The sequence below is a fragment of the Melanostigma gelatinosum genome (assembly GCF_949748355.1).
Source record: "Melanostigma gelatinosum genome assembly, chromosome: 16".
Lineage (NCBI taxonomy): Eukaryota > Metazoa > Chordata > Actinopteri > Perciformes > Zoarcidae > Melanostigma > Melanostigma gelatinosum.
Window position 1 is genome coordinate 23,054,861 of NC_136649.1, and position 25,148 is coordinate 23,080,008.

The 25,148-nt window shown below is 45.8% G+C and overlaps 1 protein-coding gene across 4 annotated transcripts; it reads right to left on the bottom strand.

The window, feature by feature from the left end:
* Nucleotides 1-3,269: 3,269 nt before the first annotated feature.
* Nucleotides 3,270-24,296, bottom strand: LOC306789947 (fibroblast growth factor receptor 3). Of its 4 annotated transcripts, none has more exons than XM_079286049.1 (13): nt 24,177-24,296; nt 23,815-24,005; nt 18,447-18,591; nt 17,712-17,884; nt 14,914-15,062; nt 14,569-14,690; nt 14,080-14,190; nt 13,809-13,999; nt 13,125-13,247; nt 12,536-12,606; nt 10,938-11,075; nt 10,113-10,218; nt 3,270-8,946 (listed from the first exon to the last, which is right to left on the bottom strand). In XM_079286049.1, the coding sequence occupies exons 1-13, from the start codon at nt 24,271-24,273 to the stop codon at nt 8,782-8,784; spliced, it is 1,782 nt and encodes a 593-aa protein (XP_079142175.1). In that variant the 5' UTR covers nt 24,274-24,296; the 3' UTR covers nt 3,270-8,781. The 4 variants fall into 4 exon arrangements, with proteins under 4 accessions (XP_079142175.1, XP_079142174.1, XP_079142172.1 ...); XM_079286048.1 differs by having other exon boundaries at nt 14,914-15,059; nt 17,712-17,887; XM_079286046.1 differs by having other exon boundaries at nt 17,712-17,887.
* Nucleotides 24,297-25,148: the final 852 nt, after the last annotated feature.

Sequence of the window (25,148 nt, forward strand, 5' to 3'; positions counted from 1 at the left end):
CAGTATGCCACATTTCAGCACGCCTCTACCCAACTTGACTTGTTGTTCGGGGGGTTTTTCATAAGCAAAAGTTGTGGACAGTACCGAGTACGTGTTTGGTACCACCCAGGCGGCAACCTCTGGTTCTGCCGAGTCAGGCCAAATACAGAAGTGTCTTAAAAGTCTGAGGAAATGACTCTACTAATCTCTTGATTTATTACCTCAGTAAACATTGTAAACATGAGTTTATGGTCTCAATCTCTAGTTTGAAGTCGTTATTCATTTGCAAAACTTCACACACATATTTCTCCTTCGCTTTTAACAGAAAAAAAGTGAATAATTTCGAAAACCAACTGTTGCTTTTCTGACCGACACCCGAGACGAGTGCCGCTGTGAGAGGGGCATCCACAACCGAAGCAGCAAACAAACCTATGTTGGTCCCTAAACTATCATCGGGTCTATTTCCTGCTGCTCAGTGGGACTGGAGTTCTCCAAGGAGCGCTGAAAACCGGATTGTTTTACACACACACACCTGTTCCTGAACGTCACTCGGCTACACGCCTGTCTCAGAGGGAGCGCGGTTAATCGCTGATTTGGCACACTTACAGTGACAACATACCAAGGTCCAGTTTCAGGAACTTAGTACACACACACACACACACACACACACACACACACACACACACACACACACACACACACACACACACACACACACACACACACACACACACACACACACACACACTACTACAACTCCCACTCCCAATGGCTGTGTAACTAAAGAAACCTCATGATGAGACAACCAGTCCCGCCGCTCGGCAGCCATCTTTGATTTCCCCCCCGACTGTTGACTCACCAAAATAACTTCAAAACTGTGCAAAACACATAAAGCTGCGTTTTCAAAGCCGAGCTGAAACTGGCAATTATTTTCAGTTGTCTGGAAAAAAACAAAAGAAGAGCGGCTGATAGTTTGTGTATACTGGAGCGCTCGGAGCTTTGTGGCTTTGACTGAATGGGAAACAATTAAAGTGCTTCTTGGCAGCACATGAAGCCAGGCGGCGATAAAAAAATGGCTGAGCTTTTTCAGCGAGTGAGGCCCCTCAGCTCGGCCTGTCTGGACTCATGAGAAACCCTTTCCTTCTGTTCGCTGGCTCAGTTTCTGCTCTTCTGTTTCTTCTTTCCTCTTCAGTTCGGGGGCACAGTTTACTCAGCAGCTGCAAAACACAACTTTCTTTTCAATGGACAGACAGTAAATCAATAGTACTCGGAACAGAGAACAAAAGTTCTCAAAAGTTCTTTCTGAAATCTTTCAGTCAGGGTTCTTAGAAAGAGGAAGCTCCCGATGGACCGCCACATTCAGAGGTCACATTTTGGCCGGAGGTCGGCTCGCTACACGTCTTCATTTAGTTTTATTTCTCATTATTGTACATTTGAAAAGTATTGTTTGCGTTGGAATAACTTTTGCAAAAAAACGATTTCGTCAACATGATTTCCGTCTGTATCGTCATCACTTTATCGCAATCGATTTATGGCGAGAGTACAGCCGCCGCCCCTCCTCCTCCTCCTCCTCCTCCTTCTCCTCCTCTTCCTCCTCCTCCTCCTCCTCCTCCTCCGGGTGAGCGATGGTTTAAAGGTCTAAAGAGGGAGAGTGGGTTTGATGACCGGCGGCCGATGGTGGCAGAGAGAGAGGGGAGTGGGGAGGAAGAATTGGGGTGGATTGGGATGGAGAGGAGGGGGGAGCAATGGAAAGCGTCCACCAGCGCAAACACCTCTGAAACAGAAACATCCATTTAGCAGCGAAAACAAGCCCCCCTCACAAGACCTCCGTGAATGGGCCACTTCAGCCGGCCGAGGAAGTTCCAACGAGGGGCAGGATGTTCCCCTCAGGACGCACTTGAGACGGGCCGAGGGCCAAAAGCCCGAATACATAGACCCCTCTCTCTCCCTCTGTCGCTGCCCAGCTTTGCCCTCCCACCCGGCCCGAGCGGCTTCAGTAATCCCCCCCCCCCCCCCTCCTGCTCCTTCCCCCTCCAACCAGTCGTTTACTGAGCTGCAGCCAGCAAGGCGGCGAGGGAGGGCGTGGAACTCAGCAAACAAAGACAGAGGGGGCAAAGACTTTCCGTCATTAAAGAGCAGTTAAGACGCTATGAGAGGCTAATTTGTTCACTGTGTGACAGAATCAACAGGAACTGGGTGCAGAAATCGGTTCTGGACGCATTTTCCTGCTTTAATTTAAAGGAGAATACCGCTTCGATTTAGAGATTTAGAGATTTACAGCTTCTTTACTGATCTCTACGTCCAGTTCCCCTTTTCCTCACTGAATCCATTATGAAATGACATTTATGTATCACAATTTAAATATACAGTGTCAATATTATCTTGAAATGAATTGGTATAAAACAAGGATATCAGATTCTCAGATGATTGAAAGAAATCTGTTATTGTGTTTCCATGTGCTTCACTAGCTGAAGACCTGAAGAACACATGCTCTCACTTCAACATGGAGAAACTCAGCTGACTCAGCTGGAATATCTCTCTATCAATCTGGTTTCAGCTCATCTCTTGACGAAATAGTTTGGAATTTGGAAATGCAATCATTAATCTCTTCTGCCTGGAGTTTGATAAAAATACGAAGAAAAACACCTTGAAACACATTTGAAATGCCTTTGGTTCAACCCTCTTCACATGAAGACGGAAGTAAAAGGAAGTCGATTGGCAAATGTCGATCGTAGCAGCTAGTTGCCCGGCAGCTTCACGGTGACTTGAAGAACCCGAGCAGCCAGCCAACTGTGTCCTCTACATGCGCGTCAACCTTCTTCCGCATTATAGTCGCAGTTTTAAACGTGATTATGTTGTAAATTGAAACAAAACTTCTGGTTTGGCTTAAAGTACGTTTGTTACGTTGTGAGTTGAGGATGTAGAATAAGTCCTACGGGGTGAAAGTCCACCCTGACCTCCAAATGTGAAGTTCTGCAGACCGTGATTAGAAACGCATTTGTGATGACGGCGAAAACAAAAGTCATCCAGCAAAAAATAAGTTTCCCTTGAAACGTAATTGACAATGCGGTTTTGTTTTTAGGAGACCAGGCTGACCCAGCCGGGGTTCAGGCAACTGTACTTTGTGTTTAGTGCTGATATGCAAACGTTAGCATGCTAGCATGCCTAAAGGTGCTAAATGTGATATTGAGATAAATGTGAACTTCATTCGCTCACAGAAGACACAGAGCAGCCGGCCCGGCTCTGTAAATAAAGCAGAGAAGCTCAGAAACAACACACAAAGAGGGAGAGCCACAGGAAGACATGAGTCCGCTTTATCTTTACAGAGCAAAGTCACATTTAGTGGCTTGAACTAAGATTGACAACACGGTTAACATCAAACCTGCTTAACATTAAGAAGTTAGCATTGAGCTCAAAGCACTGCTGGGCCTCACCAGCATCGCTGGAGACTCTTACTTTTGTTACTTTGTGTGACATCCGTGTCCAACGCTTGTTTGTGTTCAGTTTCACCCACAGTTAGTTTGTATCGAAGGAAAAAATCCACGAATGCGCTCACACAAGAGCCCAGACAAAACAAACCGAGACACTCTGCAAACAAACTCACCGCCGCGTGTATTCTGTGGTCTCTGGCTTTCATTTCACAAACACAAACTGCAAAACTTGTGATTTGTTCAACATGTTGGACTTGTCTTTTGTTTTTCATTTCAATACATGTTCTCAGTGACAGAACGCTATTACAACATGTTTATTGAAAACCTTTTTGACAGCGTAGTTTGTCGGGCACACAGAGAGAGAGAGAGAGAGACAGAGAGAGAGACAGGGAGAGAGAGAGACAGAGAGAGAGAGAGACAGAGAGAGAGAGAGAGAGACAGAGAGAGACAGAGAGAGAGAGACAGAGAGAGAGAGAGAGAGAGAGAGAGAGACAGAGAGAGAGAGACAGAGACAGAGAGAGACAGAGACAGAGAGAGACAGAGAGAGAGAGAGAGAGAGAGAGAGAGAGACAGAGAGAGACAGAGAGAGAGAGAGAGAGACAGAGAGAGAGTTGTGTTGAGACAGAGAGAGAGTTGTGTTGTCTTGTCCCCAGTGGGACATGTTGGCCCAGTGGGACATGTTGGCCCAGTGGGGTTGTTGTGGTGGAATGTTACAGAGGATTCATGATCAAAACAGGTAGAATGCAACAAACAAGCTATGAATTACAAAAAATAAAATAAAAATCACATAACGCCAAATGGTTCGTTCCACCTTTCTATGTTAGGAACATGAATACAGAGAGAGGGAAAATAAATTATGTGGCATTGGAAAAAAATAATAAATCAAAGGACAAATATGATGTTGTGTTGTTGTTGTGAAGAGAAACCTGACGTGGAATGCAAAATGAGACGGAAAGAAGATACTGAATATGAAAACGTCCTCTCTGTGATTCTTATAAAATAGCTCACACAGCTACATAGAATTCTACTCATGTACATCAGCAACGTAAAAGCATATTTCAAACTATAAATTACTCCGGACTAACATTGTCGGGGTTAGAACTGCATGATAACATGAAGATGGGATGAAAACCACTGTGTGAAAGCTAACCATTCCCACCTGGAACATGAAATAAAACGACAACGTGAGCAATATGTATCGTTCTGATGTCGCTGGGAGGAAAGGTGTGCACCTCCGACACCAAAGGGAGCCGAGGTAGCGCCCCCCCCCCCCCAGTCCCATCTTCAATCCTGATTTTCTTTTTGTTTCAGAAGAGAATAAATAAGTCAGTCAGAGTGGAGACGACAGGCTGTGTGACTGTACGTACAGTAAGAGTCCCTCCCTGCTGAGGCCGCGCTGTTTATTCATTCAACAGCAAAGAAAATATGTTCCCTCTCAAGCATTTGTTGTTGTTCACATCTGTTGAGCAGCGCACATCTGTCTCTGGTGTTCAAGGCATTAGAGCCGATGACATGTTGCTGATACGAATACGGTTAAATATGAAATGAGTGTTCAGCGTTTCCCCAAGGACTTTAGATCAAGACTATTAAGGGACACTGAAACTCAAGATTGATGTTTTTAATAAAGCTTATTGAAGCTAGTTATTGTTTGTTCTTCAAATTCTGGCAAATTGGCACAAGTGAAAGCATCCAGAACTATCTTGCTGTGATTCTGAAAGAAACTAAAATGCTGCTGATTTCTAAGCAAGTTCTGGAGTTACAGGGTCTCTGGTCATGATTTATCCTGTGCCAGAAACCTACTTTAGATTATAATGTATTTCCTTCATTTTGTAAGTATAACATTTGTCAAATAGAAAGAGCAGTTTGACGTTAGAACACACACTGGGTTGTCTAACAATACACGGCAGGAAGCTAAAAACCAGGCCAGTGTTTCTGAGCTCGAGAACATTTGATATTTTGGAGGAACATTATTTTCATACGACGGCGATGAAATGTATCAGCAAATTGACAGATCGGTCTAATACTTAAAAACCTGAAGGAAAGTCAAGTCAGTCAGGTCTTTGTTTGCCTTTCTTTCATCTATTATGGATATCCAGCTTTTGCTGCCATAAAAAACACAGACGTTAAAAACAAGATCTACTCTTAAAAAGTGAGACGGAGGCCGTCAGAGTCAGAGCGAAGCACATCGACACACAAGCACAGGCAGAAGAAAAGGCCAGGGAGGGCATCCCAATAAGAATAAACAGGAAGGATAACTCGACCAGGAGCGCAGCCTGACGGGCCAATCAGCATCGAGTAACATGACTCATCATCATCATCATCATCATGATGTTCTGGCTCTTTAATGAAAAACAACACTGAAAAGCAGATCGTTGTGAATACAAACAGTCTCACCACAGGGAGAGCTTTTACCCAGCATGGAGGAACAAATAAAACAAAACCGCGTTTCATTCGATCCATCCAACACAAGCGCCTTCATGTCTGTTTGTTCACTCAAGAATAAAAAGGGTTATTACCGACACTCAGCTGCTGCTGCGTTTATCACATTTGATTTTGTTGCAATTGTACATTCAAAAACGTGATCAAAATTAATCAATTAATCTCCTTTTTGTTCGCTAAATTATTCCAGGCACTTCATAGATTCGGAGCCAAAAACTGCAAAACTGAACGTAAAACCCAAAATACCAATAAGTTGGTGTAACCTTTGACTTTACAAAGGCCTCGTGTCTGTGCATAAACTCATGAGAAAGTAAATCATTTAGTGCTGAAAAACACAAAAACATCTCCCAGTGTATCAATAGAATTAAATACAATGTTCACTCTTTTAAGTACTTTAAATATTGGGAGGGGGGGGGGGGGGACTGAATAAATGTCGTGATTTAAATGCAGCTCTCACGCTGGAATCAGGCCGTCGCACCGTGAAGTGTTCCCACCGCTTCATTCAGCACGACTCAGTCGTGTTTCTGAACCTTTGCTAGAACAGACTCTGTATGAATCTCTGTATAAGCCTTTGTTTTGGGGGGTCAGCTGGAGAGACGACTGCGTAAAAGAAAGGGCAGATATCCATTTGGCAAATCCCGTGATCCTTCCCTGCACGTGGAACCTCCGCCGCCTACATTCAGGTGCAGTGTTTGGTTCAGAGATCTGGAGAACTCGTGAAATAGACTTGAAGACTAATTTGGCACTTTTTGTTTTTGCAAACTAAGCTCAGGATCCACCAGAGACGTCAGAGTCTCCTTTAACAAACCGATATATGTATATAATATATATATATATATATATATATACTGTGTATGCTTTCTGTATGTTTCTCTGTGACTTTAAGCCTTCATGTCAGGATTAATACTTTAGAGCAGCGATAACATCTCAAGCACAAAAGGACAGAACAGCTTCACACGTCTGCCGTCAGGCCGATGCTTTATCATCCGAGTGTCTTGCTCAAAGGCACGTTGACCCTGCAGGCAGCGCGTCAGCATCGACCCTGTGACCGTTCCGCGACAGTAGAAGCGTTCGAAGCCTTCAGAGCCGATATCCACCTCCACCTCCTGTAACACTGTTTCACCAAATCACGGTGATGCACTTTGCATGTCTGGGTTCTTCGTGTGTATTTTTGATGTATTCTCATATATTAACGCTATGTCAGAATTCTGTGACCTACTTTCTCGACTTTACAACTCTGACATTCAACAATTATGCACGATTGTTAAAGAGGAGCGGCTTCTTTACTCGACTTAAAACCCCACAATGCATTGCAGTTTTAGTTCAATTTCTTTTCCCCGTTTGCTCTTAACATTTGTCTACTTGCATGTTTTCACACTTTTTTGAATGCTGCAAGTTTAAGCATCTTCCTTAATAATAATGTCTGAAAAGCATTCTGGGAAATGTAGTTGTGTGCGGACTGACCAGTGGAACCAGGTTCTCTGAAGGCTCTGAATGATTCACAGCTAGTTGTTGATGTTCATCATGTCTTGAAGTAAAATGCTTCTCTGTACAGATCACCAAGCGCTGCTATTTCTTGCCCAGCAAGAGTTAATCGTCGCTTTGATATTGCAAACGTCAACTTTTCGAAACCAGAATTTGAACTTGACGGAAACGTCCAGCTTCCCTTCGGCGGGAGCCTTCAGCTCGACGAGTCCTCCAGCGGTGGAACCGCACTCGCTCTCAAAGATCGGCTTCGCTTCCGTCATACATTCTCTCTCTTTAAAAAAAAAAACTGTTTCAAAACAAAAGATGGATCTGTGAAAAACAACGTCGCAGTTCTGCTGTAAAATAAGGTACAAAAACAGTTGAAATAAAAATCTTTGCGTACAGTACTAACATCCTAAACTAGACCGTTCGAACTTAAGAACCACATGTTAACTCTATAAATATCTTTACAAATATACATGTTAATTATTCAAATAAATCTGTTCTGCATCACTTTAAACGATTCAATGTTTTACACGACAGTGTCTTTTAGATTGCAATGCTTCCATCCTAAAACAATACTTTAGAAAAATGTAATTTTTTGTCTTTTAAGTACACGGCTGTGAACGGCAATATGATACATATTTGCATTTGTATATTTACAATAAATCATTTTCTAGATACATAGAGAAACACTGAACCTTGTACTAATTACTGAATGGCCCTGAAACGTCGCCTCACGCTTGATGAGGACATTTGTTCCACGATTGTCAAAAAACGTGTTTTTTTTTCGGGATGCTAAAACGTGACGATGGCGTAGAAACGCATTCGAATGCTCATGTAGTCCTCTCTGGCGTTGAGCGTCTTCTGTCAGAGGAAAGTTACTGAGTGTCTTCGGAAGAACGAGTCCCATCATCGAGCTGATTCGGGCTTCGCTGGGATCTTGTCAACGGATCGTCTTTTACATCGCACACCTTTATCTAAGGGCTCCGTGCAGACGAGAGGATAACCATCGGAGGTCCTCGCCTCCCGGACCGCCAACCAGTCGCTGACCAATGCCCTTCATTCGCTCCTCTCGCCTCCTCTTCTTTCAGTCTCAGGACGTTTCCATCCCAGTAGGCACGGAATGGTTTCACCCCAAAGATTGTCCGTAACAAAAAGACTGGCCCGAGTACAAAAATATAATTTCATTTCTGAAAAGAAGAACACAAACAAAAAAATAATCCTTCAATGTTTCAAGAGTCTCTTGGGGGGGGAGGAGGAGGAGGAGGAGGAGGAGGAGGAGGAAAACCCAGTCGAAGAGGATTTGGACTGAGAGTTTAAGACGAATTGAAGAGCTGAAGCACTGTGGAAGTATTGCATGCTGAGTTTCATTTCCATATCTTGAGGAGTCACTGAGAGGTGTTTTATGAATGGCAGACTGTGAGGGGCGGTTTAAGCCCCCCCCCCCCCGCCGGCTCAGGCTTTATGTCCTGATCGCCCCGTTACTGGGAAGCTGTTTGGGAAGACAGGGCTCCTCGGGCAGCGGGTCGTGGGCGAACACCGAGTCGTCCCCTGAGGAGCAGGTGCTGTTGGAGTCCTGGCAGGTGGGCGAGTACTGCTCGAAGGGCACCGCCAGGTCCAGGTACTCCTGTCAGAGGAGGGTCAAAGGTTAGACTCCGGTGTCACAGTCAAATTCCTTCTGCGGTAAATAAGTGAAGAATGATATCGTTTTACTGCGTTATCACTTATATTTGTGATGTTTGTTCTACAGAAGATGTTTCAAAGAGACTTCATGATTGTATTCTTTCTTTCTTGCATGATTTGCAAATATTGTTTCATGTGTTTATGGTGAAGGTTATGAATAGATCTGTTTATCTTCCATTGTCATCTTTGATTTTAACTTGTGAAAATACATAAAAAACATAAAACATTTTAGATACAGCGAATTAAAAATAAAATCAACTTCTAACCCTAACCCCTGTTTTAATTGTTGTCTGGTTATGTACTAAATGTATGTTTATGTCAAAAAATGTTGTGTTTTTACATCAAAATCACAGAACTGTATATAAGAAGTGGATTGTGACGGTTTGTGGAATTTTGGCTTTTTGCCCTAAAGCATCCCCTGCTTTATGGTCTGTGTGACTCTAAATGGACCATAATGTACTAAATGAACATCATGCTGTATTGAAGTAGACTTGAAACTAGAGATTGAGACATAAACTCATGTTTACAATGTTTACTGAGGTAATAAATCAAGAGAGAAGTAGAGTAATTTTCTATAGACTTCTATACAACCAGAGGAGTCGCCCCCTGGTGGCCACTAGAGAGAATGCAGCTTTAACACGTGAAGCGTTGGTTTAACGTTTCAGACCTGAAGGTTGCCGACTAATCTAAATCCCTCAATTTTCACTTCCTGTAAAATATCTTTGATGTCTCATCTTTTGACTGTTAGCATGTCGGCTGTAGCAGCTAGCAGAGCGTTATTACAGAAGGAGATGTGTGTTTAGATGACAACAAATACTTTTGTTGGTAAAAACTTTTCCAAAGAATGTGGTTGTCATCTGATCAACTGATTTCTCCCAATGAAGAATGGCTGAAGCAATCTGAAGGATTTGACTTAAATTCCACTGGTGATTGACTTCCACTCATACATTCTGTTTCACTGAGAAATATGAGCCGTCACAGAGGACGTACCAGTGCCCCAGGACATGTACATGTGCTTCAGGTGAGTTTATGAAGTGAAAGGTACAGCGGGCCCAGGTGAAGCTGAAGCTCCGTGTTATGAGTGAGCAGCGGCTGTGCGGGGAGACTCACATCGGTGGAGGTCATGGATAGAACCCGGTCGTGGTCTTCTACCAGCTGTCTGAAGGTGGGCCTTTGTGACGGCACGGCGTGCCAGCACTCCCTCATGATCATGTACCTGAAACGCCCACATCAAGCTTCAGCTTCTCTGCAGCCATTCAAATGAAATATAAATACAAGCACTCTCAGATCTCAGAGGGACTGTTTCCAGCGACACTGCTCTACTTGATCTGCAGCTGGACGGTGACGCTCTGTAATTAAAGTTCACGTCAAAGTAAGAGCTCGGCATTTCTGCTTTTCACTCGTTTCCAGCTGCAAGAAGACACAGTTCACCACCGCTGACAGTAATGGAGATCTTAGACAACCACAGGAAGGAGCAGAAAAGTAATCTCGAAAGTAATTGAAAAAGTGCAATGGGAAGCTAAAGGAAAGCCTTTCAAATCTTCTATTGAAATATGTGCTATTGATCTTTTAACCAGATTTTTACAATTTTGCTGGCAAAGTATACGTGCATACATTTAGCTTCAAGTTGTTACTTGTAAATCAAATGCAACTGAATATGAACACAGAATGCAGAGAACTAGATTATATGACGACGCTTTGTATTTTTGGGATTGTGGAACCAGTTACTGCGTGCAACTTTCAATTTTAGAGGAAGTGAATCAAATGAATTGTGAAGTGTAGTCAACACGATGTCACATCCCTGAAGTCCATCAGCCGGGTCTTACTGCGCGATCAGCAGCGCTTCCTGTCTTTCCTTCCAACGCCTTCAGGTCAGTAACGGCCTCCTGCTAACATGATGTTGTAGAAGTAACCTCAGTTCAGAGAGACACCTACAGTTCATGGGTGCAGTTGGCAGGTTTGTCCATCCGATGTCCCTCCTTCAGCAGCTTAAAGAGTTCTTCTACTGGGATCCCTGGATACGGCGAGCCTCCCAGTGTGAAGATCTCCCACAACAACACCCCATAGGACCACCTGCACACACACACACACACACACACACACACACACACACACACACACACACACACACACACACACACACACACACACACACACACACACACACACACACACACACACACACACACACACACACACACACACACACACACACACACACGGTTAAACAGCACTCATGGCCTGAAGCAGTCAAGAGGGTTTGGGGAAATATGGATCTTCAATAATGTTTACTGCACTCAATGTAAAAATCTATTTGACATTCTTATTGTCTGGGACAGTCAGTCAATATTTGTAAAAATCAACAACTCGTCCCTGAAGCCAGACAAGGAGACGAGTTCCTACGGAAGAAACACACTAAATCTCCATGATTTCACTCAAACAAGATCAAACAGAGCACTTGTTGGGGATTATTTTCAGCGGCGGATTGATACATATTTGGTGTTGTAGTGAGTGTTTGTGGCAGCAGGTCGCTGTGTGTTAAGAGAACGACGGTGTGCGTGAACATCAGCTGTTTTGATTTAACGCGCTCTAATCGCCTCCCGTCTGTTTCAGCGGAACGCGTTTCAGTGGAAACCATCACAGGTCAGGAGTCAGAGTCCCCCGAGGTGTGTGAGAGTAAACTGGCAGCGGAGCGACTACTGTATGAAGGGGGGGGGGGGGGGGGGGGGGGGGGAGGGGGAGGAGGAGGAGGAGGAGGCGGCGGCGGAGGAGGAGGAGGAGGAGGAGGAGGAGGAGGAGGAGGCGGAGGAGGTTTGGCCAGAGGATCGACTGTAATCCAGACCTGCTGGAATAACAGAGCGGGGCTGATTCTCCTCTCGGCTTCTTCCCAGTCTGGTGTAATTACACGGCGAGCCCGTGTTGACAGGGGCCCGTGTTTGGCTTGGATGGCGGTGCTGGGGACACAGCGTCTGGCTGTGGGTGGGGGGGGGGGGGGGGGGTTCAACTACCACAACACAGATTGACTTTGTGACCTCCCCTCCTAAACTCGCCTTTCTTCTCCTGAGCGCAGCCAGTTCAGGAGCAATCGCAGCTCGTAAAAGGTGCGCTTGTCCACGGAGAAAGAACACCTCGTGATAAATCCACTGACCCTCTTATCGCCTCCTGCTCTGTGGCGAGGTGGATTTACGCTTATAAAACGGGATAAATCCACTGACCCTCTGATCTCCTGTTCTTGGATTTGCACTGAGCAAACAGTGTGTTTCTGTCTCCCTCTGATGTCACATTTGGGAAGATTAAAGAACAAATGCGGTGAGGAATGCGGAGCCGCCGACCCACGAGGAGCTCAGGATCACCGGGTGAGCGCTGGGCGACAGCGAGCGGGAGATATTTGGAAGGGGAACGCTACGGTTCCATATTCACACGCACACGCTCGCCGTTTGATGCTAACGCGCTCAGTCACCACATTCCAACAGCCGGATTCCTGCCGGTGTGCGGGCAGTTGGCATGTGACGGTTGGTTGGTGCAATACTCACACGTCGCTCTGGTGCGTGTAGACCCGGTCGAACAGAGCCTCCGGAGCCATCCACTTCACGGGCAGACGACCCTGCAACAAGAGAGGCACAGCAGAACCGCTTTGGTCAGCGGAACCATTCTGTAGCGAGCAGACAGAACAACATGGAGCCGAACACGCAGCCCGGTCCCGCCAAGGCCGGAATCACACCTTGAACTTTGGCGAGCCGCTCTCCTCGTGAGCTATCGCAAGTATCTTCAGTCCAAACTCAACAGACGAGGCTCGCAACAAATGTATCAGAGACGAGTGAACGTCATCTCGTGTCTTGGTTGTTAATAACATGACGTCTGCTGTCTGTCCCGCACGTGAATGAATTATCTGAACTGAGTGAACTGTTCCAGCTGTGGACATTGAATCCATACGACACATCTGTGCTTCTGTTCTTCTCACTATGAAGTAAAGTATTCAAACACATCACTCGAGTTTGCAGGCCGGAAGGATCTTTGCAGCAGAACATCGACCGCTCTCACAATAACTCTGTCTCTTTATAACAGTTAAGGCCTAAAGTGATGAGCCATCACTTTGCGTCTGACTGAGGGGGTGCGACTCACGTTGGTGGTCTTCTTGTAGTAGTCGATATTGTGCACATCTCGGGCGAGACCGAAGTCGGCGATCTTCATCACGTTGTCCTCTGTCACGAGGACGTTTCTGGCTGCCAGGTCTCTGTGGATACACTGAGGGAAGAAGCACGAAGCATCAAGCACACGTCAACGCAACACACACACACACACACACACAGACACACACACACACACACACACACACACACACACAGACACACACACACACACACACACACAGACACAGACACACACAGACACACACACAGACACAGACACACACACACACACACACACACACACACACACACACACACACACACACACACACACACACACAGACACAGACACAGACACACACACACACACACACACACACACAGACACACACACACACACACAGACACAGACACACACACAGACACAGACACAGACACAGACACAGACACACAGACACACACACACACACACACAGACACACACACACACGCACACAGAAACACACACACACAGACACACACACACACACACACACAGACACAGACACAGACACACACACACACAGAGACACAGACACACACACACACACACACACACACAGACACACACACAGACACACACACACACACAGCATTTGCACATGAGTTTCAGGGACGCGGCAGCATGGCGGCTGACCTTCTGCGAGGCGAGGTACTCCATGCCTCGGGCGACCTGGTAGGCGCAGGACACCAGGTCTTTGAAGGTGAGCTGCTCGTCGGGGATCTTACAGGTGTCGAAGGAGTAGTCCATGCCCGGCGGCCGCCGCGCCCGCAGGTACTCCCTCAGGTTGCCTTTGGAGGCGTACTCCACCAGCACGTACAGAGGACCTGCGACGCAGAGCGAAGAGTCACTGACACCGCTCAGTTTAACGGCGGAGTTCATCGCCCCCGATGCACCGGGAACTCACCGTCCTGCGTGCACGCTCCGAGCAGGTTGATTATGTTTTTGTGTTTTCCGATCATCTTCATCATCTCCATCTCTGACACCAGGTCCGACAAATCTTTATCCGTGGCGTCATCTGAGACAAACGAAAGAGCGTTAATGTCACGAGCATCGAGGAGAAGAACGCAGGAGAGCGGAACGACTTCGTGAGACGTGAGACCAGACACGCCGAGTTATTATGTGCACCACGGCTGCCACTCGCCGTCTTTCCATTCTGTCCTCAAACCAATTTGATATACCAATAGCAGAAACAGCTCATCATTCATGTGAGTTATATGTTTGCTGCGTGTGAATTGAATGGGCAAAGATCCAGTCATCAACTCTTCTCTTGACAACAGCAGAGCTGTTTCCTGACAGCTCTCCTAATATGTGCATAAAAACATGCGACCGTGAACACTGATACTGTCTAGGTTGTGTATTCGTTGCTGAAGCGCCGCCCACAACAACAACTCACCTTTCAGCATCTTCACGGCGACGTCCAGAGGCTTGTTGGGCTTCTCCTTGTCGATGCCGATGGCCTCGGCCATCACCACCTGACCGAAGCAGCCCTCGCCCAGAGGTTTGCCCAGAGTCAGCCTGAAACACCAGCAGGACAATCTCAGAGCTTTCTCTCTACAGCGTCGAATAAACATGGAGGGAAGGTGTCACCGTGACCGTGCTGTACTGACGGCTCGTGTTTTCACAGCATCGCTCCACTCTGACATATGTTGCTTGGCAGCGTTTTAAAAAGCATGCTTTGCCTCCGACAGCCGTTTAGACAACAATGATGAATGTAGAGCCGCGGAGACATTTGTCTCACCGTGTCCGAGGAAACTCCCATTTGGGGTCGGAGGGCAGCTCCAGCTCCGAGACGTTGGCCAGCATCGGCCCGTCGCTGGACGACAGGCGGGCGATCCGCACCAACGGGGTGTTGGAGTTCATGGAGGAGTTAGAATCCAAGGACACCTGCTTGGGTGCAAAAACAAACTGTTATAGACTCTGAAGAAGGACGAGGTGATGTGTGACGATACGAGCAGACAGCAGCACAGAGAGGAACGCAACAGCACATTCTGAGGGTGGAGAATACCTTCACAGGGAAATAAAAGACGGAAATATTCATCCGTAAGCGTGAGATTTACTTTAGCTATTTATCATAATCCAAAACATTTTCAGTTCATATTGAAATATGTTTTGTAATTATCTTTCTTCAAGTTAAAATTGTTGACAACTCGTCTCATTGCTAGATCTCTTTTTTCACTCGTCAGTCGAATTGATGTTAAATGTCAAGGCCACAGAAAGTAACTGTAATTTAAAGTGCAGCACATGTTTTCAGCTCTGGTGTGTTGTTATGAATATTTCCCCGTTAACCTGGGATTGAACCTCGTGGTGTAAAATCAACATTTGAGGATTGCATAAATGACTTCAAGATGGACGTTTCTTTGGCAGCGACAGACTGCAAACACCACACGCCTCAGGGCCGATGGCAGAGCTCCTTCAGCAGCTCAGAGTTCCTCTGAAGAAACAGCGAGACTTGTGACGTCTCGATCCATCAGCGAGCTCTCCGGACGCCACAGCCCCGCCGGCTCCACGTCCTCCCACCATTCCTCTGGCTGCTGATGGCTCCGGTCCGGCTCGTGATGGATCTGTTTGTGTCTGCCAGCTCCGGCCCCTTCAGGTGGGGTCCTCACACAAACATGTCCACTTACCAGACTTCCCTCCCAAACCTCTCGACCGCAGGAAAATGAGAAAAAATGCTGCGAAGCTTGAAAAGACTAAAATACTAAAACCCAAGTTCAGAGGCATGAAAAGTAATATTTGATAGAACATGCCAGGGGGTTTATGGGAGATTTACTCAGAGTTATGAAAAAGAAAGGAGAGAACCGGGAGATTAGCTTTACAAAAACGAAGCAAAGATTACAGAAGAATGCAACAAGATCTTCCGTGCGCTACCTTATAAGAGCATGCACATGAAGGCAGCAGACTGGAGGAGATTCAGAGCATCTTTCAAAAGACGACGTTCCTGATAGAACCGGACAAGGCTGCTTCTATGTAACACGGACTAATTAGAGAAACACTACATCTGACAACCGTTCCATATTCTTCCAGCTTTCTTTCAGTGTTTCTTTACGTACTGACTTTAGAGTAATACTTTTCTTTTCTTCACAGAATGCATCATTTTGCATTTTGAGGAGCACGATCCTTCAACCACCAAGCTGGCTGGCTGGAGCTCGCACAGAGAAACCACACATCACTCACATCACCTTTGCATCCGCTGTGCATTCCGCAAATGTGGAAGAAATTCTGGTTTCACAGCTATTGCAAGAAACCAAAAGCACGAGAGCCACACTGCACTGCCTGAGGAATCGCTAACGCAGAGAAGCGATGAGAAAAGAAGCTGTTTTGATGAGAGTAACGAGTGAACAGAGGAGGAGATGAGGGTGAAGGTCTGTTGATTACTGTGGAGACAGAAAGGGACAGAAATCCTTTTCCCTTCTTGGACCTCTGAAATGTCCTGGTCCAGCCTCTGATTGATGTCGACTCAAATGTTTCTTCCGACCCGTCGAGAGGGCACAACCCTCCTGAACAAGCTCGGAAGGAAGCATAACTCCAACCACTCGATGCACAATCTGATAAAAACAACTTCTAAAGAAGCGTTTGTTTTCATGGCTTCATGTTCAGTAGACACAGATGTGAGTGGTGTGAATCGGCTCATCTAATGCTTGGGAAGAAAGCGAATCTCCCAAAATGTCGGACTGTTCCTTTAACTGCTTTCAGTGCATTTCCTATTGAGGTCTCACGTAGGACGCGTTCTGTCCCGTCCTGGTCTGTGTTCTGTTCTGACTCGGTCTTGGGTTGGACTCGGACCTTGACCTGAGAGACAATGCGGTGAAGCAGCGATGCAGCTGCTCCGCTTCATGCTTCTGTCCAAACAGTCGAGTGGGCGAGTGGGCGTTACACTGAGTGAAATCTAAAACCAACACTGACAGTCACAGGAGGGCGTAAATATCCCCGAGCTGAAGCCGCTCCAAGAGAAATGTCAACGCATGTCACCGGCGTCCGCACGACGTCATCAACACGGAGACACAGACACAGAGACGGACTCTGTTTCTTTACACTCTTAGCCGATCCTCCGAGCAATTATTCTTTGGAAGATGAAAGAGACAGATATTGCAAATGCACACTCTCAACATGACACGATGTTTCCATGACTTCCTTCAGCTCATTCTGTTGCTCCTTCCCTGACTGGTGAGGTTGTTTTTCTAAGTAATCTCAATTCTGCTGCAGTTCAACAAACTGCTGAACGCAGCATCTGATGCAATGAATGTGCTCCTGATATGATTTCCCCCCCGGACGCTCTGTGTCTGGAAAACTCTATCGTTTGCTGAAGAGTTGGTGAATTCCAAAACGAACGTAATAGTTCTGGCAAAAGGCCCTCATGGATGACGGGTTAGTGTTCCTCTGTGTTCTAGGCAAAATTGTGACATCATTTCAACCGCATGACCTGCATCACGTTGGACCAACGTGATGCGTAACGCTGAAAGCTCAAACGAAACAGAAGGGAGCGAGAGGGGGGGGGGGGGGGGTGCTCATACGAATCTTGTATCTACTTTCTGTTACCTGTCTCTTGAGGGGGAACTTTGACAGCTTCTGCACGGGCGGCGTGGGCAGCGTCTTCTGCGTCGTCATCCTCATGCGGCAAAGGACGACGATGACCACGGCGAGGATGAAGAGCACGCAGCCCGTCACGTAGATCAGGATGTCGGCGTAGTAGTCCTCCTTCTGCGGGCTCACTGCTGTGGAACGAGGCGGTCACACACACACACACACACACACACACACACACACACACACACATCGTCAGCTCGAAATACAAGAAACGTGATAATTACCACATTATTCATACTTTTCCATCACTGATATTGAGAAGAAGCTTTGCTCAGTAGCACACTTCAGCTGAGCAGATTCTACAGGTCAAAGCAGAAAGACATCAGACAGTAATCAGCCTGTAGTTTCATCCTGCAGCAGGTAATTACACCTGTGCTCCTCCTCAGGGAGATAATTATTGTGTTGAACACAAAGATGTCGTTAAATTGCCTCGTAGCCGTGAGACATTTAAACAGACGATCTGCTTTGATTAAAAAACGTCTTTCAATGGAGGCTCGTCCAATTAAAGGGGAGACGACACTTAAAACGTGCGAACGCGTCACAATCTGTGGTGATTAGGTTTGAAAATGAACGTTGAAGATTGTGCTACTGAGCAAAACAACAAACAGACAATAAAGTACAGTTGCAATCGTAGTTTGGAAATGGACCACAAGAGTCCAAAGACCCGCGGAGCAAAGAGAAGTATACCTGGAACAACCGTCAGCCAGGCAGAGTGGTAAGCATAGCCGATAGAGTTCCCTGCCAGACAAGTGTACTCGCCCGCATCCTCAAAAGACACATTGGTCAAGAAGAGAACCTCTAGCTCCTTATCTGTGGTGTTAATACCGGCCGTCTGTGGAGGATGAGAGGGGGAATAGATGGAGGGAGAAAATAAAGAGAGAGAAGAGATATCATGAGCCCAAAAGCTCCTTAGAGGAAACACCAGATACACCCTGTAGGAAAGGACAGGAGGGAGGATTTAAAGGAGGGATTTTATTCTGCTGACACCTGAAAACACCCAAAGCATCACCGCCACCGTCACCGCGCTGCCAGAGGAGCCTGCTGGTTCAATCTGAACCCAGGAAGCCGTCACGCTGCAAAACCTTCTTATCCCGTCATGTGCACTGTTGCTAAGTCGTGGAAGAGTTTCCTGTCAGCTTGCTTTCAGAATTCATTTTCTTGATGCTAGTATGGCAACCTGCCTTATACAGTCAGTCAGCCTCATACTGTCACTCGAGTAGAACATACTCGACACATGTTGGATTATATTAAAACAGGTTGAAATATTCTCACTTCACCAGTAAGTGCAACGTGTAGGCGGAGTGCTACGTCTATATAAGTGCACTAACGGAAGTACAGGATTTGAGATTCAGCATTAAGAGTTGCTGCGACAACATGTGAGTTTAAATGAAACCAGCGTCGACCGAACGACGAAGCAAAGCAGATCCCGTCACCATTCCTTTGATGCAGTTAACGATAATGTTCTTATCTTTCAGCTTCAAACCTTAATGTGCGATGTTGTTCTGAAATGTTTCTGTGGTTGTTTTTTGTGTCTTTTGTTTTTAGCGGATCTCTTCTGGATTCATTCTTTTTCCATTTCATGAAGATTCTAGTTCCCTAATACAAGATGTTTGAAACAAATGATGCACATGGTGTCGTTGTTTCAGCTAAGCAACCTTCAGTATTATAAAGATAAAGATTTTATAAGACTTTATAAGACTTTATGATACTTTATAAGACTTTATAAGACTTTATAAGACTTTATGATACTTTATAAGACTTTATAATACTTTATAAGACTTTATAATACTTTATAAGACTTTATAATACTTTATAAGACTTTATAATACTTTATAAGACTTTATAATACTTTATAAGACTTTATAAGACTTTATAATACTTTATAAGACTTTATAATACTTTATAAGACTTTATAAGACTTTATAATACTTTATAATACTTTATAAGACTTTATAATACTTTATAATACTTTATAAGACTTTATAAGACTTTATAAGACTTTATAAGACTTTATAATACTTTATAAGACTTTATAAGACTTTATAATACTTTATAATACCCTAAGGATTCAGCGTGGCTACTAAATAACCTTAAAACTCCTCAGAACAGGCCATCGCTGCAGTTGTGGCTTCTCTCCTTTGACGAATGGGGGAGTGATGACCAGTGGGGGAGTTTGAAACCCAGTGTCTGATGTGGCTCTGCAGGGGGGGGGGGGGCAGTGACATCCAGACCCAGTCATGAATCAGAGTCCTGCTTTCATATAAAAGCACATTAATACAGCAGAGAATGCACTCCGGGGGAAATCAATACCGCTTGGCATGGTTTGGTTGGTGGGGTTGTTACGTGTGTGTGTGTGTGTGTGTGTGTGTGTGTGTGTGTGTGTGTGTGTGTGTGCGTGTGTGAAGGTGGTTTGTGGAGAGCGAGGCTTTTGAAGTTGTCTCAGTAATTAAAGGTGTGATATTGTGTTTGTTATTGATCTGCGCGATACAATGGAGGATAGCAGCGAGGAATAGAATGTGAGAATTTAAACTTAAACCCAGTAGGGGCATGTTTGTGTGTGTGTGTGTGTGTGTTGTTCTATTAGCAAGCCAGTGAGCCAATCAAACCCACAACCAAGAGGAGCCCCAGCAGAGGACGAAGTGTGCTGAAGCTCAGGATTTACCTGGTCTGTGTATCTTAAGCCAGAAAGCGTTTTCCGACTTGCCTACAAAGTTTGAGGCGCGACACCAGTACTTCCCAGCATGCCTCTCTGTCACGTTGGACAGTTTCAACCTACTGTGGGCCTCAGTGTGTTTACTGACAACACTCTGTGAAGGGAAACGTGAGAGGCAGTGAGGCCTATGCATGTACAGAACACATGAAAACACACACAGACACACACAAGATCAAAACACACACACACACACATAAACTACACATGAATAATAAAGCAGACTACGTCAAACCTGTAAAATCACACATTGTCTATTGGGAAATTAAAGGTATTATAGTATGTCAATCTTGTCAAAGTGTGTGTGCTGCATGCATAAACACACACAAACACAAACACACACACACACACAATTAAACGGGCCAAGCACATAAAGGAGCACCCTCCCACCCTGAGCTGTATTTAAACTCCTAACGTATATATGCCACACATGAGATGTCGCAGAGAGTCTGAATGAACTGTGGTGGAAGCAGAGAGAGAGAGAGAGAGAGAGAGAGAGAGAGAGAGAGAGAGAGAGAGAGAGAGAGAGAGAGAGAGAAGAGAGAGAGAGAGAGAGAGAGATCTCAGTAAACACTGTTTCAATTATGTGTTCGTCTAAAATAGAGCGTGGAGCCGCGGTCTGCCCCCCCCCCTCTCTTTCTCTTGGCCTGTCTTTCTCCCCGTCTCTCCCTCCTTTCCTCTTTCTCTCACTCTATATTAGACTTGCACCTCGTTACTTAAATGTGCTGGAAATCTGACACATGGGGCTTGTTTTTGTTTAGACCCTTTTCCGTAGAAGACGGCGATCGGATCTAGAAACATTTCTGTGACGCTTCCAACCGCTGGAATCAAAGGTCATTATGTGACAGAGGGAGATACCAAAGGGTCCTGTTAGATCACTGTAATCCACAAAGAACAAACCCTTGAGACAAAGCCAGGCTAGCTGTTTCCCTGCCTCCAGCCTTTATGCTAAGCTAAGCTAAGCTAAGCACACAGGCTTCATATTGACGAATCAATCTTGTCGCCTCTTGGCAGGAGAGTGAATAGAGATATGTCAGACGATTCCTTTAAGCTGTGATGGTTCCTCTCATGTTCCTCTCATGTTTCTTCCCCTCTTACAACGTGGGGCACAGATTATCATCAGACCGTCAGTTTACCCTCAATCTTTACATTCCTGCCAACTGTTCACAGTGTGAACACGACCTGATAAACCATATCAAGAAAGATGATAAAGCTCGTTACAGGATCCATCAGTGAGGCTGTGGAGGTGAGAGCCTCGATGACATCATTGTGTTTCAGCTCACCGCTGAACAAAGTAACACGAAGTCTGAAGGCCTCAAATCCATCACTTCAAGAAATAGAAGAAGACGGCAATGTTAGATTATCTTTTCTTCTGTCTCCTGCCACTCTTCTTCTCTCATTCTCCGTCTCTCCGTCTCTCCCTCATCTTATTTCTTTGTCGTTCCCTCCGTTTGTCTCTCTCTCTCTCTCTCTCTCTCTCTCTCTCTCTCACTCTCTCTCTCTCTCTCTCTCCATCTTTACCCACCACTCGGCCACACATTCTCGCTCCCTGCTGACTTTGCCCTTCCTTGTGTTCCTCCACTCATTTTTTCCATGGCTTTTTTGGGTGCCTCTTCCCTCTTTCCTCCTCCTCCTCCTCAAACCACGCAGCACATCTGACGGCAGCGGCGGTTAAACAGAGCCCGTCTCTCTCCCTGCGTTGCCGCCACCACGGCAGTTAACTTAGTCCAAACCAGATGTTTGTTTTATTCCCTCGCTCTCTCTAGAGGCAGGAAAAAAGAGAAAGGGACAGGCTAAATAAGAAGGCAAAGGGCCTCCTTGGTTTTTTCGATGGGTGTCTTCCTCTCCCTCACCCCAAATATATATCTATAAAAATAAAACACGCCTCACAGTGGGTTTAGGGTGTTGTCCTCCTCGGCGAGGAATGCGTTCTGCTTTCTATTCTTGAACACCAGCGCTGCGTGGGGAGGTGATGAGACCTCCAGGAGTTACTCAGGAGACGATCTGACGCCGTCCCCCTCTATGTTTATTTCACGAGGGAGCGCTTGTGATTGAGAAATGCTTTTTTATGCCTTTCAGACAAACACCGGGGCAGTTTGAACCAAAAACATGAATCAGAACATCAGTCATGAATTAATACCCGGAGATGCAAGTTGACAGTCTTGTGTGTTACTCGATGAAACACGTCGAGCCAATCAGCAAGAAGCTGCGTCATCAATGAATCAAAGTCGGACTGTCAGTGTAGCAGCTGTGGCTTCAAAATGTCCAGAATGTGACCTTTAATGTGGATTTATGCTTTTCTCAGGATGCTACTTTCTCTTATATTGTTGTTGGTTTTGTCTTCTGCCGTTTTCTTTTCTTTGTCTGCCTCTTTTCCGATCTGTCTATTTGTTCTTGTCTGTTATTTGTTGGATAATTCAAGAAGTGAAGTTCAGGGAGATGTGTGCGTGTCGGGCCTGTGGACGGGACAAATAGCTCATAATATCACATTTGTTGTTGCAACTCTTGTCAGTTTATAGACATTCGTGTAACATTGTAAAATGCATTGCTGTAGCAAAACCGCAAGACAACTGGAACAAAAATCCACCTTTAATTGCTGTTTAATTGGATTGAATCCACCTTCACAGTTGCCAATCATTGTCCAACACGAGACTGAAAGGCATCATCTCCTGTCCGATCCTACAAAACGCACTCAAGCTTTCATTACAAACAGATCAGATGATCGCAATGCTCTTTTTGCTCGTCTTCCCGAAACTGTCAACTGAAAAATGTCAACTGATGAAGAACTGTGCTGCCAGACGTTCAACCCAAACAAGGACGAGAGCGCGTTGCTGGTGGAAGTACAGCGCCTGGTCTACGAGTGTCTGTCAGAAGAGACTTTACGGGTCTGATGCTTCTTTGTAAAGCTCCTAATGGTTTGGGATCGGCCTACGTTGCAGACTCTCTGTCGTTTTATAGCCCTTCATGAGCTCTCAGATCTTCTACAGACGGGTTGATTTTTTAAATACACACAATTATATGAGAGGAAAAGGCAGCACAGCTGTTTCTTTTAAACTGCTCCAAAATGATGGAATACCTTCCAAACGCTATAAGAGACACGCTCTGTGAAGAACAGATGTCATTTTAGTTATTATTTATTTTTAAATGCATCTTTAATTTGTAGCATTCTCAATGATCTCTGTTGTCAATTACACTTTTGTATTTTAGCTCTTTGAACTACAGCTCAGTATTAAAAGTGCTCTATGAATTAAGGTATTCTTTTTAGTACAAAGTCATGAAACAAGACACGTAGGAGACATCCATCACAAGACCCGGACTCGTCAGAGACGTGGGCCGCGGACCCACCTTCAGGATGTTGACGTAGGGAACGCCGTCGGTGCCGTAGCGGCTGCCGTTGACCTCGATGTGCTTCAGCCACTGGATGTGCGGCTGGGCGTCGCTGTAGACCTTACAGTGGAACTCCACGTCGCTGCCCAGCACCACCGTCTGATTGGCTGGCAGGCCCGCCTGGAGGATGGGCCGGTGGGGGGAACGCTCTGAGAGGGAAAGCACGAGTCGTTAGCACAAGTCACGCACGGGAACGATGCTGCCGGAAATGAAGGAAAATAAGATACTTCACACCAACAACTCTGGTGGTTCATTCAAGCCTCTGGTGCGTGTTAGTCCGTGTTTACACAGAAGCAGCAGTGAGAGGCGGTGCTGCTTACCCAACACGTCCAGCTGGTAGGTGTGGGTGATGGCGCCGTACTTGTTCTGCACCACGCAGGTGTAGTTTCCCCGGTCTGACGGCACGGCGCTCTCCATCACCAGACTCCACTGCTGGTGTCTCAACTGGTGTCGGGGGGGGGGGACACAGAACAGTCAGGATATCATTACAACACATCTAAATCTGTGAGGATACGAAGCCTATTTCAAGAAATCCCAGGGGGGGGGGGGGGGGGGGGTGTCATGTTTATCAGGCCTGACAGACGAGTGCTTATGCTGTATATTTCCACTGGTGATAGCATCATCTCAAGTTCATGCGTATATCTCAGGACTTAAATATCATCCTTTCACTGCACACTCAATCACAAACCCAAGCTGTGAAATGGAGACCAACGGCTCTCTCACGAAGAAGCGAGCGCTCTGTCCAGAGGAAACATCACAGAGCGGCCAGCTTTACCGAGTTGCTTCAACTAAATGCTAATACAGCTTTAAGCTGCTCGCTGGTTGATGAGCAGAACACAATCTTTTGGACACGGTGTGAACGTCTCGATGGACCGTGACTGCTCTCGTCTGATTATGTGTCCGCTGCAGACTTTGGATCAGATTTTAAAAGTGACAGGACGGACTGAGCAACTCTCAAGATGCAAGATTGCTTTACAAGTTGCTAAACAAAACAGTTATGTAAAAAAATCCAGAAAGCCCCAAATGATGAGCAATCACTGAAACTAATTGATTGAAAGAACATCTCATAGAAGTCTCCCCCCCCCCCCCCCCCCCCCCACCCCTGCAGTGAGGGCATGCAGGGTCTTCTTTTTCTTTTTCGTAGCTCTGAGATGTGGTTCCACTGTGCCAGTCAAGAGCAATCCATCCTCGGAGAGAGTCGCAGGGGTAAATGTTGCGTCTTAATTCAAAGCAGGTGTGGCTGGATGGCAGCAGCAGACAGACACTAACTGGACAGATTCAGGAGCTGCTGA